The following is an 18090-nucleotide window of genomic DNA, read 5'->3' as shown; positions in this document are numbered from 1 at the left end:
TGAAGTCAACTCTAATGGAAAATATGGGTATCATAAATAGGAAGATGTGTACTGTACATATTTGGCATTTCAGCAGCTATGCAGTGAGATATATTGCACATAATTACTAAGAAAATCCCTTTTAAATTGTCTTTGTTAATCTTCTCTTTCATGATTGGCGTACCCACACCTCAATAATCGTCTCCTGCTAAAGATGGTGTTTATTTGACCTCTTACGTTTCCCCTCCAGATGACTCGGGGGACGAGGAGCCAACATCGCAGTCAGACCGCAGTGAGATTCAGGGCACCTTGAAGATACTCGTCAGCAAGCTCGATGACCTCAGCACATGTAATGACCTGATCGCCAAGCATGGGGCGGCCCTGCAGCGTTCCCTGAGTGAACTCGAGGGTCTGAAAGTCCCCGTGGAGGGAGGGGAGAAGATCAAGGCAGTCAATGAGCGAGCAACCCTCTTCCGCATCACTTCCAATGCTATGATCAATGTAAGTAGCTGGGACGGTCCAGGTTTCAAGACACAGCAGCAGTGAGCATGCTTCGCTGTGATCAGTATGACAGGAATGCCAGTCATCTATAATGCCCTTGTTAGTGAGCGGTGAGAGATGAGATCACTTTACAGTGTGGCATTTCATACAAGAGTCAGCTGTAGTCTTAAAGAAGCACTTCCAGACCCTGCCAGAAACTGTTATTTCTAACTTAGTGTTTGAAAATTATTTAAAAACTAAGCTGGTAGGGCCCTGAACTTGCAGCTCAATAAAATCGCAACTTATTGATGAGAATACTTACAATTTTATTGACAATTTTTCCCCAAGAGGCTGTACAATGTGTATACCGTACGTTTATATACTTTATTTGATTTTGCAGTAAATTCTCCCTAATTACTATTTAAAAAAAATATATGTACATTTCAGGAAGAGCAAAAAAAAGAAAATGAAAAACTGTGAAGTGTAGCTTCATCTTATCAGCTTCAACTCAGTACAAGAAACTACCACTTTCTCAGTTATAACACATAACTGAGAAAATGACTGATGACCAACATGCTCTACTGTATCTGACCCTGGTCCATTCTCCTCAATGGTAAATACCATGGGCTTTACAGTGTGTTCGTAGTAGACGAGAGTTCACGGAGAGTTGAGGTCCTGAGGGAGTGATACTAGATATGATGGTGGGTGTGTGAGGGGGAACAGGAATAGCCCCTGCTCCCCCCCTCAAAAACCTTCGTCCCTCTCTGCCCGGTGAGGAATGTCAGAACCTTCTGGACTAAAGTTAGACAGACAGACTTGCTCCGACTAAAACCAGACAATCACACAAGGTTTGTCTTTTTTGCCTGCTTCTCTTGATGGCTTTGTTGATAGCACTGTATGCTCATTGATGTTTATTTTTGCTATAATGCACGCCTGACTGATTGTTCTGTGAAATGTCTGTCTGCTAGGTGTAAAATATTTTTTCCAGGGAATGATATCAGGCAGTAGGAAATCCGTACCCCTATTTTGCTTAGGTATGTGCTAACATTAAGTAGCATGTTAAGAGACTTGAGCCATAGTGTTATGATGAGAAAAAAAAGTCAAATCTACAGTAGATTGCACTTAAATTATGCAAAAGGCCGTTGCTCAAAATGATGAGCACTTTGTTTTTCTTTGTCATTCATTTTCTTTATTAATTTGTATGGGAAGTTGAAACTTACTGGACAAGCAATAAAATAGGCCCTCTTGGATTGCCTCTACTCATTAAAATGCCATTAGGTTTGCCAAGAATGTGTTTCTAATGAGAAAGAAGTGCTGCCACAAACTCCCTAGTAGTGATTTTTAGGCTTGTAAATGGCTGTCCTCAAGCAGAAGACAAGGATATGGGTATTTGGATTTCTACAGCCATATTTTCAGCCAATGTAAAGGCATTTACTTGGATATAACTGTAGTTTCCAAAGAAATTAGCTTATGCAGTACAGGTAAGGAGGTAAAGAGGGAGTAAAGGAGGAGGGGTTGAGGGAATCAGGGGGCCATAACGGCACGACACAACTGCATGCTCTCTGTGATCCGACCCAGGCCTGAGGAGAGGGTTGCATTAGTTCATTCAGTAGTGATGTAACTTGTCACGTGTGTCATCGAATCGAGACTCTTGCTCATTTGTGCCTGCATGCGTTTACACATCTACAACTTTATGTTTGTATGATTTTACCACATAAAACTTCACTCTAGTTCACTGTATTCTTTGCCACGTCATTCATTCATGGCTTCTTAATTTGACTCACATATCCCCGTCTGCACACCCAATCCCTTTTTTTAGCCTTCATCAACCCCGTCTTCCCCCCCAAACGGATGTCACATGCAGTCTGCGTTTGTACTGGAGACTCAGCATAAAAAAAGTGGAACTATCTTAATTTTCTAAGTGGGTGTTTAGTTTCATATCATGGTTATGTCTGAGGAAGTGGACCACGACGTCACATGCATGTCTAAAATTTAAACTCAGACATAGTTGATGTTTAGACACTTTGTGCAAGACTGCTGGAGGTAAGAGATCGATTGTATGTTTTTACTATCAGATACTTTGTGATTTCCATACATTGTTTTGAGTAAAAAAGAGTTATATTCTAAAACATCAAAAGCCAAAGAAATGTAACCTTTGTAGGGGGTAAGGATGTTTGGTATTTCAGTACTATCAATATGATTTTAAAAAAGTATGTTAAAATCATTTAATCCCCTCGATCTGTTCCATCAAGCCTGGACACTTCAAAAAAAAAGTGCTTGTAATGAAGCTAAATGGATATAACTGCATGACTGTGTGTCTTTTTTTCCCCCAACATACCACTTACTCTCAGACTCACTTGCAATGATCATTGAACAGTCAAAGCAATCATTTTTTTGTTTCTCTTCCTGGTTTCCCCTCTCTTTATTTTGGCCTGGTATGTGGAAATGTCAATTATGATTTTTTTCAATATAAGTAAACTTCTATATGGTTAAATAGTATATTATCTATGTAAGAAAATATGTAATAATAAATAGTATTGATTATGGTAAAAAGGTACAACCAAGATTTGTTTTTAATTAAAACAATTGATTTAACTACTTGGTAAAAGTAAAGACTTGAAATTGAATATATTTAGAATAAACTTTAAAATTTCAATAAAAATATCACCTCTTTAAAAAGAGACAACAATATTGTGCGTGCGTGTGCGTGTGTATGTGCGTGTGTACGTGCGTGTGTGCATGCGCGAGAGGAGCTTCATTTGGACGGAGGCTTAAAAGCATTTTTTTAAACAGACAGATTGGCATCATGCTGTCTGGAAACAAATCAAGTCAGGTGTTACTGCATCCTTCTTTCTCTTCCTTGCTGCCTCAAAGTGATAGTGCTCTATCACCAGCCAGGAAACAGAGATTATTTCAGTGACACATTCGTCCCTCCAGCCACAACTTTATTTAAGTGGTTCAAGCTACCTCTCAACAACCCCCCTCTGGCTCTGGAACCAAAGAGACATTTGCTGTAAATACTGAGAGGACCATATGTAACCATGTGCAATGATGAACCCTCACAAAACGCTACGCACATTTGAGGGCAATTATTTTCCAAATGATTATTCAGAAACCCTCCTCTTACGCTCATTATGCTGACAGCTCAGTGACCGTCACATGACATCTTCGTCGTGCATGTTTTCAGCTGTAAGTTGTTATTTAGGTTCATTGACCTTTGAGCGCACTACGGGGAAAGGCTGTCAGAGAAATGCTGACATGTGAGATATGTTTGATCTGAAGTAACCTCTCAGCAGTAAAAGCAAGGCAGTAACAATGATGCCCCCTCTGGGCTCAAATATAGTCTGCAATCCAATCAGAGCTTTAACCTCTGCCTAATCACTCATTGATGTTTTCTATGCTCTGAGACACATTTCACACCGCAGGGAGACCCTGTAAATGCTCGGCAGAAAGCTAATTAATATATTGCTGATTGCGCGAAACAATGGAGATAAATGTCCTTGATTGCACTGATTGGGACAAATGTGTTTCCGTCTGTTTTTTTGTTGACTGTTGACTCAAATAATGGTGAAAGCCTTTATAAAGGTTTTATGAGTTTGACTGTTTTAAGAAGGTGGCAACTAGACTTCAACAGGAACCAAAAGAAGTCACAATTTTTTTCAAAATCCCCATTAAATCTAAGAAACTGGAGCTGCAACTTGAAATTATCTTAAATCTTTTTGAGATTTATGAGCAACAGGTTTTTGTAGCAGATGTAAATCAATGTTTTTCCACACTGTATATTATAGAAATTAAACTTTCAGCGCTGTCTTTGTGTTAATGTTCTTGTGTGCATGTGTTCCCCAAGGCGTGTCGAGACTTTTTGGACTTAGCGGAGACTCACAGCAGGAGATGGCAGCGGGCGCTGCAGTATGAGCGAGAGCAGCGTACCCACCTAGAGGAAACCATTGAGCAGCTAGCCAAGCAGCATAACAGCCTGGAGCGAGCGTGGAGAGAAGCTCCCACGCTTGTTTCCACCACACCCAGTGCCCCTACCGCCAACAAGGGTGAGACTGACTGTCTGTGTGTTACTTACTCCCGTGGGCCTCAGTGTGGAGGTTATGTGTGACCTCAGGCTCAATATTATGGACAGTCAGAAGGTTTGGATTAATGCTCATTTAGAAATGGCAATTACCATCACAGAAAGTCATGTGGTCTCATCTGTCAGTATGTCCATCCATTTGTTTATGGTCTTGTTTGTTTACCTACAACCAACATATTGATAGCAAACGTCCAGGCTAGTATTAAGGAAGAAAGGAGGAGGAAGAAACCTGATGATTTTAGCGACCCAATCACCTTGGGTGGTGTAACTTTCTTCTAGCACAGCATGAAATTACAGGGAGGGGGACATGGTTGATGGAAAGACTTAAGTGTTTGTGTTTAAAACTGAAGAATGGTCGGTGTCCAGCCAAGGATCTGTCTTTCCCTCATTTCCTGCTATCATGCTCTGCTGTCCGTAATAAGGGCTTAAAATGCCCCCAGCCCTCCCCCCCCCCCCCCCCCCCCCCCAAAAAAAAACTGGAGGATATGGTTCATGTCCCTTTTCCTACCATCAGGCAATCTCTCCATAATAGTTAACTAATTGTTTAAGTTGCCTTTACTTGATTATGCCTAAACCATAGAAGCAAAACATGGGGAGAGGCTCCTATTGGTCAGGTACTGAAAAACAACCTAGGTTGTTGTTTTAAGTGTGTGGAATTCGGTGCTACCAGGTAAAACTTTGGCTACACTTTCTAGTATTCTGTAATGTATACAGTGCAATGCTGAATGGAAAGGCATTGGCTTACCTGAGTAATGAGTCTTTTCCCTTTTTTTAAAAGGTTGGAGCGGTGAATGAACATTTCATAACCCTTACAAAGATGTATTAAAAATCTTTATTGAATATTCACAATAAATATCGTGGTGGATTTTATCAGGATAATCATGAAAATCTCCATGAATGACTACAGTACAGTCCTGTATTGATCCTATATCGAGTCTGTATCTTTCCAGTCATTCCAAGTTTGTCACCATGGCTGAAGGCTCAGCTTGCCTAATGTATCCCCCACAAAAAATAGTTAAATCATATTTGTGGAAATACATGACATGCCCATCTGCAGAACCTGCCAGATGAAGGTGTCTGCCCGCAGCTCTGATCTGTTCACTAAAATAGAGATGTGTGTCTTATCTGTGATACAATAAAATATAATAAGATATACAGTATAATAAGAGTTTTAAGCATATTTTGATGTTTGTTGGGATAATAACATGAATCACAGTTACTTAAGCCAGGATAATCCTGATGTGAAATTTCATATTGTACCATGCCTAAACAGTACATTTTGTTGATATTGGTAGTTGTTAAATGACTGAATGTCACAGTTTGACCTCATTATTTAATAGAATCGGTTTTAGAAAGAACTGAATTTATTGTTGGATACTGTATTAGAAGCACACCCGAGGAGCTCACATCATTCAGGCCAGTTAACCAGCAGGAACACCGCCAATTTTACTAAGCTGATTATTCCATGATTAATCGCCATGGGTATGTGATTACACACTGCTCTCTCCTTAACTCTGTAAAACACAGACCCACCACCATGTGATAGTTCTGCTACTTTTGGATGCTGTTTGCATTTTCTCACAAATGTATATGTCTTGACAGGAGGGAGTGAGAGGCTGCGCAAAGAAGAGGCGAGTGATGAAGATGAGGATACTGAGTACTTTGATGCCATGGAGGACTCCCCTGCATTTATCACAGTGACTGCCACTGAGAACACACAGCACAGGTCAGGTGCACACTGGGTATTTTCTATTGAAATGTTTTAACAGCAGGACAACTGAAAGGCAGGGATGGATGTTTAGTTTAGTTTTAATATGTAGTCTCCATGTGCACACGTGTAATAAATCAGTTCTGTGGATGCTCTAGTTTGTCACAATGAACAAGCGTCTGTTGATGGCTCAAGGTGTGACAATTTAACCTCCACACACACAAATTAGTCTTGCGTGCACTTCACTCTTGGATTTTGTTAGAGGTGTTCACTCTGAGTTTGGTCTTGCATTGCCAGGCCTTACTGAAGTAGGTCTGGCCGCACCATCTTATCATTCAGGGGGGAAAAATGCTCTGGCTTGTTTTTATTTCTTCAAACCAATCATAATTATCTTTTGTGGAACCAAGCGGAAAGTGCTGTGACATCTGGCCACGCACCAGATTTATCCCACCACTGTACATACTACTCTAAGTAACACAGAAAAAATATGACTCTTACCCCTGCTGCTTCCCTGAAGAAAAATAAACCAATTTCTGTTTTGTTCGCCTTCAGTGGACAGAGGACATTGTAGAGGAGAGAGCGAGTGGGGATATGACATGCAACAAAGATCCCAAGGCTGGAACCGAAACCTTGACATTGCAGTTATTTAGCAACCGCTTTAACCACTCTACTACCACCAAGGCGCTCCCTGTTCCTGCTCTCTCGGAACATTTCCATAGCATATCTGTTTGCAGCATTGGAGTCAGTTTCTTGCTGGCAGCTTAACTTTTTTTTTTTGCAGAACTTTATTTCTTTACTTAAAAATATACCTCATACCTTTAGTGTTTTCTCCCTCATCATTGTTAAAGCCCATCTCTTGCAACATATCCCTCAACTCCACTAGCACCATTCTGAATTATAGAAACAGTTACACTGTATTCATCTGTAATACCCAGCTATCGCTTGGGTCCCTTCTGTGTATTTCATTTCAGAAAAATATTTTCATTTGCTTCCAGGCGATCTCAGAGTAATTTGAGTGGAGCGAGTGGAGGTCAGGCCAATGACTGGAACCAAGACGACCATGTAAGTGTCTTTCCTCCTATCCTCCTAGCTGGTCTGACTAATAGGACAGACATTTGTGGACACTGCTGACTTGTAATCTCAACATAGTTGAATTGCTGCTAGAAAGTGCACAGCTCATTGATGTATGCTCACACACACACACACACAACCTTTATACGTGTGTGTCCTGCGGTGCCAAAGATACACAGCTGCTTCATTCCACTAAATATTAATTATCAGTCAAACATCTGCACTTCTCTCCCCTCAACTCTCCCTTGCTTCCTCCTCTCTCTAACACACATCTGCGTCCTCTATTCCCTCTCCTCCTGTCTCTCACTCGCTCTGTCGTTCTGTCTCTGCCTGGTGATTTGCTGCCAAGCTGTCCATCCTGTACATATTGAAAATGCTCAGCTTTTCACACAAAGTTAAAAGAACACCTTCTCATCTTCCGGCCCTTTCCTTCCAACTCATCCCAGATGTCTCCAAGTTGTAATGATGTGTCAGGGAAGGAACTGCAGCCCCGCAGACAGAGGCGGACTCATGTCCCAGAAAAGCCCAACTACTCCCTCAATTTGTGGAGCATCATGAAGAACTGCATCGGCAAGGAGCTCTCCAAAATTCCCATGCCTGTAAGTGTATGAGGCATGCCCCTGCCTCTTGCTGACTGATTTACATAAATCTGTGTGTGTCTCACGTCTCCTTGATCCACCCATTTAGGTAAACTTCAACGAGCCCCTCTCGATGCTGCAGCGTCTCACCGAGGACCTAGAGTATCATGAGCTCCTCGACAAGGCGGCGCGCTGCGACTCCTCCCTGGAGCAGATGTGCCTGGTTGCTGCCTTCTCCGTCTCGTCCTACTCCACCACGGTCCACCGGACAGCCAAGCCCTTCAACCCCCTCCTGGGTGAGACCTACGAGCTCGATCGACGGGAGGAGTTTGGCTACCGCTCGCTGTGTGAGCAGGTAACAGCATGGCCACAGGGAGTTTTTGCTTACACGCTCACTGATGGGAATGCACGCAAAACTGAAGTACAAAGGGCCAGCCCGTATTCTTCAAAACAAGTAAGTTGCTGCTTATATGAATATTCTTTATCTTTATGTCTGTGTTTCTTCTAAGGTGAGCCATCACCCCCCTGCAGCAGCACATCATGTGATTTCCCAACGAGGCTGGACCTTGTGGCAAGAAATCACCATTGCCAGCAAGTTCCGTGGCAAATACCTCTCCATAATGCCTCTGGGTAAGACAATTCATATTCGTTGGGGAAGCGAACAAGCTATATGTGCAAATAAAGGTTCCATCTTGCAAATATAACAGTCACACTAGGTAGGGAGTTTGCTTAAGAAGGACTCCACATCCCACTTGAGAGTATCAGACGACTGTGCTGCCTCCCACACAGTCCAAAGCCAGAGGAAAGGTTGTGAGAATGAATCAGGAGGGTTTTATGACCCTTTTGACACATACATAAAGTATGGGTATAAAGGGAGTTCTCAATTGCACTGGGACAGCAGAGAGGTCTGTTGGCTCAGATAAATGAGATATTTGATGGATGCAGGTCCAGCCAAGGCATGCAGTGGTATTTATCTGACTCTCTCTGCCTCCACATTATAAGCCTGCTGTGAGGTGCCATGTTATAGAAAAAGAGTCTTAAGTGGAAAGCGTTTATGTTGAAATGCATGTTATCAATCTTCCAGGGTTAGGTCACACTGGAAATAGGTGGAAATGTATTGCCTGTGCACAGGGACATAAATTTGTTAGATGATGTGTTTTTCATCTGCTGCAGGTAGAATTGAACATGTTCACAATAGAATCACAAAAGCAAACTTACAATCTCACATTAACGCAACACAACACACATCACTCTCAGGTCTGTGATTGCAGATTAGTAAGAAGAAAGCAGCAGTGATATTTCTTTTCTCTCATAGCCTTTTGTCCCTGTCTTTCCCCAGGCGCCATTCACCTGCAGTTCCACTCCAGCGGCAACCACTATGTGTGGAGAAAGGTCACTTCTACAGTGCACAACATCATTGTGGGCAAGCTGTGGATTGACCAGGTTGGTAACCCTTCACCCAAAGCTCCAAAGACACAACCCTGCCTTAATGTCTCTGACCCTCCAGAGTGCATTATAGTTGTTTTTTCCCTCCCGTGTTGCAGAAGTGTGTGGTAAAAACCGAGCAGAACGCTGTAAAGAAGGGAATCGAAGCCTTACAACACATGAATAAGGAGCTTCACAGTCTCTAAGGATTCATCTTCAGCTTTGATCTCCATTAACACCCTAAAATAACAGCCTCTTCTTTCTCTGAGATGGCCCAGTTACATAAAGGGAGGGAATTCTTGGTTTTTTTCAGCACTTTTTCCCCCCTGTTTCCACTCATGCTGTGCGTCGACTTGTATCAATCATCTGTTAGTATGCGTGTGTGCTTGTGTTCACGTGTAACCTTGTGAGAAGACTTAAAGAAAATGGCAGATTCACTTGCATCTCTGAATTATTACACTGGCATGTAAAAATTAGATATCTTGGCTACAGGCTGCTATAGGAATATAAGCGCTGACTTATTAAATCAAAGACTGAGTTGGTAATATTGAATAGCTTAAAATATCCAGCATTTCCTCAATATTTATGTTATTTGGCAGTGTCCATACTGATGTGAACAAAGGCACCCTGTGGAGACCAAAACACCAACAAATTTATTTAATGCCTTTTCTATCTCGTACAAAAATTACAAAGTCTTTTGTTATATTAACTTGATTTATTATTATGCTGAATGTTTGGACACCCATTGCTTACAGTTTGTGATTACATTGGATTGTGGTCTGCTTCTGTGATTTTTTATTTGAAACGTATTTATGTATAGCCTCACTAGTGACTAAAAAAATGCCTGTAAGTTTCAGAAACTAGTGTAGCAAAAACAACAACACTTCTAAATTGATACAAATTCCTCTCGCCAACATTTGCTGATGTTCTGCTTTCTGCATTCAATACTTATGCACTCTATCACCGCCTCCATGCATCACCCTGCCACTCTGCTGCCCTCTGGTGCAGAGCAGGGTCAGCAAACAACTCCCTGTCAATCTAAAGAAACTATTCTGCTTCTGCTGCCAGCCAGTGTAACAGCAGATATTGCTGTCAGGAGCATAGTAAGTGAAGCCAGAGAGGGTGATCTATACAACATTGGGATATATTATGTGACAGTATGACTATCCATAACACATTTTACGGCTCTTTGATGCTGGAATGTGTGTCAACGGTTAAGTATGAAAGACACATTCCTCAGCAGTGGCCAGAAATGTTTATCACTCCACCCCTCCCATGCATGTCAAATCTCATGCAAACAGTATGGGGACCTGCTCACCAAAACATTGTTCTGCAGCACCACTACCTTTCAGAAACTCCATATGGTAGTGGTTAAAGCACCTTTCTTTATAACATCAGATATGATTAGGATGTGGCAGGATACTTTTCTGTCTCTGCTGTAAACACACTGTTAATAGTGTTGATATACTCGCTATCCGTGAGTTTGTCTCTCTCACTCTATGTCTGTTTGTGTCTGTATTTGTGCAGTCGGGGGACATTGAGATTCTGAATCACAGGACTAAGGAGACCTGTCAACTCAAATTCTCTCCCTACAGTTATTTCTCCAGGGATGTTCCTCGGAAGGTAAATGTTTCCTTTCCACATTTATCTACCCGACCTTGGTATGATGTCATATCATGAGGGGTTAATTTGTCAGATGCTGCCGCCTGCTGGACAGTTCCAACAAATATATTAGTACCTACAGTAGTGTAATATAAAAGTAGCTCACACTATGAGATCACATTGCAGTGAGGTAACCTCCTTTGGACTCATACCAATTATCTAGAAGTGGGGCTCAATGCTGCCCTCCTTGGTAGATGACATTTATGGAAATGTACCATTGTCCTGCCTAGGGGAGTGTGCATTTAAGTACTTAACATTAGAAAGAAAGGACATGGTGATACATTTGGACCTGCAGAATTTTGTTCTTCATTTTCTGTTGTCTGTTTCCTTATATCCTTTTGCACTTTTCCAGGTGACAGGTGTTGTTGCAGACAGTGGGGGCCAGGCTCACTACATCCTCTCCGGTACGTGGGATGAGAAAATTGAGAGTGCTAAGATCATTCAGAGCAGCCGAGGGGGCAGTGGATCAGAGGGCAAGCAGAAGACAGTCTATCAGACGCTGGCCCCAAAACTGCTGTGGAAGAAATACCCTCTCCCGTAAGTCTCATCAGCCTCATGAAGAGAAACATTGTAATATACAGATGTTGCATTACAGCTGCAATGTTCAGTTAATATTGTTAATTGTACAGCATGTAACTCCTGTTAATGTCCTGTTGCTCTCTCAGGGAGAACGCTGAGAACATGTATTACTTCTCAGCGCTGGCACTGACGCTGAATGAGCAGGAGGACGGAGTGGGACTGACCGACAGCCGTCTGAGACCAGACCAGATGCTGATGGAGGAAGGGCGATGGGATGAGGCAAACTCAGAGAAACAGAGGCTAGAGGAGAAACAAAGAGCCGTGAGGAGGAGGAGGGAAGCGGAGGCCTCAGATGCTCTGGATGACGGTATGGAAAGGAGATATATATATATATATATATATATATATATATGTACTTTTTGTCATATTTGTCATAAATTTCATATTTAACATTAGAGACAGTTTACAGCTGCGTGTCAAGACATAAGTTACTGGGACAAACAGCCAAGACCGACGTCAAACCAAAGAATTGGAAGAATAATGTTATTAATGTGCACTGTCCCTGTTTTCAAATAAACTTAAACTTAAGCTTAATTCTATAAAACGATTCATAAGTAGTAGCTGTTGTAAAAAAAGTTTGATTTAATTAGTATGGATCATTTCTTAAGGTGTCCCCACCTTAATGGTAAGGATTCAAGAAGTAGTTATTATCCCAGTGTGTCAGCGGGGCTTCAACACAAACGGTTTGGTCTAAAAGTTTCTGTAGACTGAAGTCAGCAGAAACTTTCTGTGTGTGTGTGTGTGTGTGTGTGTGTGTGTGTGTGTGTGTGTGTGTGTGTGTGTGTGTGTGTGTGTGTGTGTGTGTGTGTGTGTGTGTGTGTGTGTGTGTGTGTGTGTGTGTGTGTGTGTGTGTGTGTGTGTGTATGTGTATGTGTGCGTGCGCGCGCGTGAGTGTAAGCTAGATTGTATTCGATGTACCCATGACTTGTCTTTCTTTTCCTCCCTCTATTGGTGGTCAGAGTGTGATTATGACTCTGGTGAGTGGGGGTTGCCCTGTGCCCCTCAGTTGTGCATCACACACACACACACACACACACCATCCTCTGTGTGTCCTCTGTTTGGGAACTGCATGATACCCTTCTCATGTCAACTTCTCCAGAAAATGACTCAGGAAAATATACTTTTTCTTGCATACATGTGACATTTTCATTTAGACATAATAAGTTACATGAAATAACAGATACAACTCTCAGATCTACACATCTCAATGTGCTATGGTGAAGCCACATTTGCAAGTGATGAATTTGCACTGCATCGTCATCCTGTCTATTGGAATGGTTGTGGTCACTTTTCTGGTGCAACAGTAAATATGTTATTTATGATTTGGTCATCCAAGTTAAATTTACATGTTTTTATAAAGGGAACAACAAAATGAGCTGTTTGCTGAGCTGCAATTTCTCCCTTTTTTGGATTGGGTTTCTGTGTTAAGAAACAGATTGATTATTCAGTTGAAGGAGTTCCACAACTGTGATTATAATTTTCCCCTTCACTATGATTGATCCTGGCTTTTGCATCACACACATTGTACTTATTTGTACTTTACTGATGCTGAGTTCACTGTTACATTAGCCTGGTTTGGAGCTATTCCAAAAGCAGTGCACAGCCATTGATTGCTTTCCCTGTATATGCAAATGTAGGAAGTAAACCCAGTGACTTGCCTGCAAGTGTGGCTTCTCCATAAGAGTGTGGGCTAAATGAAGACGATTGAGTAACACATGTGCTTCTTCCTGCAGGGAAGGAATATGAAGGCTACCAGCCGTTGTGGTTTCACCAGAGGAGGAACTCGGTTACAGGAGAGACAAACTTTGTGTACAAGGGAGGATACTGGGAGGCGAAGGAGCGACAGGACTGGGGCATGTGTCCTAACATCTTCTAACCCAGGAACTCACCCCGGATCACTCCTAACCTCATCGAACAGGGAACTGCTCTGCCTCTGGTCCCTCAGCAATGGGTGTATCTTGCTTATGTGGACTTTGTAGTGAGCATGAGAATGTGTATGTTTCACACACTCTTGATTACCTCCAAATGTAGACTCACTCTGGTTTTACTATGGGGAAAAAGAAGGGGTGTTCCCCGTGTCTTTGACACTATACTGAAACAGCAGTGAGGTAACGTGTGGATGTGAGGTGGTGTTTGAGTTGAAACACCACACAATAAAGGCACCTGCACACTCCTGGAATCAGGTGCTCCGTGAATCTTACTCACAATGCACTTTTCTGTGTTCACCCCAAGAGTTTTTACCGAAAAGACACAAACCCATATCAAAACAGCTCACACTTATTGTCAACTAACAGGGACAAAATCATAAACGGGCACGTAGTATGAGCAGTTTTGAATACACATAATTTTTTCAGGGTTTACAAGAAAAGTGTCCTCGTTCTCCATTTTATTCAGCACAACTGAGATTATGCCAGACCTACTTTATAAATTAGTTTCACAGGAAAGATTCAAGTGCTCATTATTTTCCCCTTTTTAGTCGCTTTGAAAAGAGGCTACGGCCTGAAATGGTGTCTGGAAATTTCTGACACAAAGTTAATTAAATAAATAAGACATTCTGGGGAAAAGTAGAAATAACTACAGACTAAATAAGTAAAGTAACCATGACCTTGTGTAATAATGTAATACATTTTTACTCTTCGCTTTATTATATATTACATGTTATTCCAAGCTGCTTATTATCACAATAGTTTGTGGCAAGTGAGTTTATCACTTTTAGTTATGTATTATTATAGATTGTATTATGATATTTTAAAATGGCCCACACTAAATTCTATCATCGGGAAAATAAGCAGAATAACATTTCATAATAATGAGCAGTGTTTTAAAAATGTATTGGATTACTTCACAATGTTATCTTTTGTATTAATATGATTATTGTCTGCATAATGTTGTATTTATTTACTTTTTAACACTTTGGTTCTCCATAACCAACAGCTAATATTTGATTCGGCAAACCATCTTTCTTATACAGCAGAGGCTCATTTGTCTAAACTGATTAAATATGCAGCAGTGCAGAAATATATTTTATATGCTGTGTATGTTGGAGTTTCCCTCCAGAAATTACAGTAGTCAATTAGACTAGAGTCCTTGTAGAGATAATATGGCTGCTTATTCATTTATTATGTTGAATATGACTTGCCTCTATGCTTCAATGCATTTAAGTCCACTAAAAATGCTTCAGACATCTTACATTTGTGATTCTAATGAGTATAATTCTGCAGTAGTGAGTCATATAGTCGTAACAGTAACACATTGAACATCCACATCACTCTAGTCTCCATCAAAAAAAACAAATAAGCACTTTCCTCTGTGGTAGATCATAGGTTAGTAGTACATATATCTGTGTTGAGAAGATTTCACTCTGTTCATGTACTTTACCTTGTCCTCTGGTGCTCTCCCACAGCAACACATGCCGTAACCTTGGTGACGATTTTCAGTGACATCATTCTGAGTGATACCAAGTATTAAGTCTGCACCAAAGCACTGAAACATTTAGTGGTTTCCACCCAGTACATGTGGGAACATGCCGGTTTCTATAGTGTGCATTGCACTAGTTCCACAGCTTCCATCACTCACTAGTTTGTAGCTCAGGAGGACTACCGTACCTGAGACTGGAGCTTCAGCTGACAGGAGGTCAAAGGTTATAGAAGCAGACAGGGCTGGTTCCTGTAGCACACCTCTGTGAAATTAACCCCAGCCACAGAAGACTCGCCCCAGCTGCTGCTCCAGGCTCGACACAGCCCATGTGTGTTGTCCTTTAATTCTATGTTTGTGGACAAGCTGATCTGGGATCAGCTCACAAAAGTACCCCTCAGTCTTTTACCGTTAATTGACTGAACGGGGGAAAAGAGTCCCCTGACCTGTGCACTACATGTCTATGGAGACAAGAGTTTTGTTAGTATTTTTTTGTAATTATTGTTAGGAATGTAGAATTCAAGGCTGGAGGTATTGTATCTACCGTCTAGTCCGTTTGTCTGAATATTTTGTGATAAGCGAATGATATTGTGAAATGAAGAATAAGTATTCAGTTATCTGTACAGTGCAGTCCAAATCTGAAAACAAAAATGGACTGAATGAGCCTGAAGGATTTGCTGTAGTTTTAACTTTTAACCCAGATTGATTCTGCAAAGATGGATGTTAACTCCAAGGCACCAACAATTTCCAACCCAAGATTTCTTGTTTTGTATTTCCAAAAACTGTCTTAACACACTGAAAATATTTTTTTATAGAGTCCTTGATACTAGCACATTAGTAACCGTGGTTCAGTGATGATTTCATAGATCGACACATCTGTTAGTTCCTCTGGTGTGCAGGCTATAAAGATGTATCAAATGAAGCAGAAAAGAAAGATTCACACGGAATATTCACGTAGAGTGGAGGAGATGTTCAGCATGATGATATTATGGCAAAATGTGAATTAAGGATTTGATAATGAAGTGAATGATGATTGATGCTTTTTTTTGCACTGAAGATGCCTCTTCTTTACAGTTACATAAAATATTTTTAATGCATTAGTGATTTATGGTTGACATGAACACAGATTGACTAAATCACTAAATTTCTCGTACAGATTGACATGCTTTAAAAAACAATTCAACATTTTTGGAAATACACTTTACATTTTTGGGGGGCCAAAAGTTAAACGACACCGCTCTCTGTCTTTATGATAAATATTTAGCTGGTTAGCTTAGCATAAGGACTGGGAACAGAGGGAAACCGTTAGCCTGGCTCTCTCCCCAGGTAATAAAACCCACCTACCAGCACCTCTAAAGTTATGTTTTTAACTAAATATCTTGTTTGTTTAATCTTCAGAAATTCACATAGTGTACAAATTGCACACACACATACAACTCATTAATTAGTTGTTATTTGTGTCTCATTAAATAACTTTCCGTATTTCATCTGTGGACATGTTGCTACAGTGTTTGTAAGAACAAAATACAGCATGATGCATTGGTATCAGCTGGTCTTGCTTACAGTGGCTATGAGCTGTTAAATATAATGGTCTTCCGAATTTGAAACTGGAACGCGGTCAACTTCGGTGTGACGTCATTCCCAGTTCCAAGTTTATAATTCGATTAAACTTAGACTTAGATGTTATTGGACCATTACAACGAGCAGCAATGTCTGGGGCTGAAAAGCGAATCAATTCCCATAGAGTCCCATTTAAAATTGCCAAACTTAACGTCTCACTCATTCACTCTCCACCTCTTTGCCCATTATAGGGTTAGCCAGGAGCAGGTGGCATCAGGCGCTGCCCAGATTGAGCTGCATATTTGCGCGGGCTATGTCTGTATATTATACAGTCTATATGTTTTACTCTAATGCTGAACAGAGAGTGGTATCAATCTTCTCATCTAACTTTTGGCAAAAAAAAGCAAATTAATGTATTCCCCAAAATGTCTAAATATTCCTTTAATTTCACAAATTACTGCTTCGGTTCTCCTCTTCAAGGTCGTACATAGATACGAGCTACTGATAGAGGTTGTGTACGCTTAAAATCATATCAAGGTTGTCACATATGAGTTGGAACACCATTGCAGCGAGACGTTTAATTTTTTTTGCTATTATGAAAACTGTACATTTAAATCTGTATCATCATGCACAGTCATGACATCACTGCTGAATGGCGTGGAAGAAATTGTACAAATGGAAAGTTAATCTGTGATTTCCTTTCTCAGTGATCACTTTGAGGATTTTACTAGAGCTTCTTAAATATAGTGTGTTTGAGATGATTTTATATTTTAGGATACATGTTATATTTTGAATGATAACGGAGAGCTCATTGTACGTAATCAGTGCATTTCCAAATAACGTGACCTCAGTACTTGATGGTGACTTGATGTTGCCCCGGCGAGGGCCTGTACAGTGTCGGACAGCTGGAGCAATAACACAGTGAGGTGTAGATGTGTAAGCTCACGGCTGCTTCAAACAGAACAGTTTTCGGCCTCATGCAGAAAGGGAAAAAAAACTACCAAAGCGTCTGTGGAGAGCGTACTGTAGACTAAAAAACCTCTGCATCTGCCTTCCCTATCTGGGAGGTTTCTAATGTATCATTGTTACTCAGTTCCTCTCACTTAATTACCTATGGTGTGATACTTTTGTTTTAATTTTTACGCTTTTATTTCCTGATTTCTACCTTCTCATGGGTGCCATTACTCTTCTGTTAGTGTTTTCATACTGTTTGTATGCAAAATGAGCTTGATTTGTGTGCACACGTCTCCTTCTCATTCGATGCTGCTCAGTTTGGAGGCAGAAGGAAACTAATGAAGATGGGGAGATTTCTCTTGCCTTGTCTAAACTGAACCCTGCTTCTCTTTGGACTGTGACTGACAGCTTTATTGTGAGACAGTGATGTAATAATCTGTAGGATGATGAAAGTTATCACATCACATCAGCGGCCTGGCACAGGAGGTCGAAGGTGATTGACCTGCCTTGGCTCTTACTCCCCAAATACACATAAGTGTATTCAGGTGTAACTGCAGATTCAACTGAGTTTTTGTTTCTTCTTTTTTTAATTGTGTATT

General features: G+C 41.0%; 1 protein-coding gene across 2 annotated transcripts in view; it reads left to right on the top strand.

Annotated features, from left to right (window-relative positions):
- Positions 1-18090, top strand: part of osbp2b (oxysterol binding protein 2b) — a 48211-nt gene extending 30121 nt beyond the window's left edge. For both annotated transcript variants that reach the window (XM_083912532.1, XM_083912533.1), the window contains 12 exons: positions 230-480; positions 4307-4505; positions 6143-6266; positions 7244-7310; positions 7766-7918; positions 8007-8252; positions 8407-8527; positions 9237-9340; positions 10850-10945; positions 11337-11521; positions 11650-11870; positions 13297-18090. In XM_083912532.1, coding sequence (XP_083768658.1) covers positions 230-480; positions 4307-4505; positions 6143-6266; positions 7244-7310; positions 7766-7918; positions 8007-8252; positions 8407-8527; positions 9237-9340; positions 10850-10945; positions 11337-11521; positions 11650-11870; positions 13297-13439 — 1910 coding nt within the window. In that variant the 3' untranslated portion in view covers positions 13440-18090. The remainder of the gene's footprint in view (positions 1-229; positions 481-4306; positions 4506-6142; positions 6267-7243; positions 7311-7765; positions 7919-8006; positions 8253-8406; positions 8528-9236; positions 9341-10849; positions 10946-11336; positions 11522-11649; positions 11871-13296) is intronic.

Source organism: Echiichthys vipera, assembly GCF_963691815.1.
Source record: "Echiichthys vipera genome assembly, chromosome: 4".
NCBI lineage: Eukaryota > Metazoa > Chordata > Actinopteri > Perciformes > Trachinidae > Echiichthys > Echiichthys vipera.
This window is presented reverse-complemented; position numbering and strand designations above follow the sequence as displayed.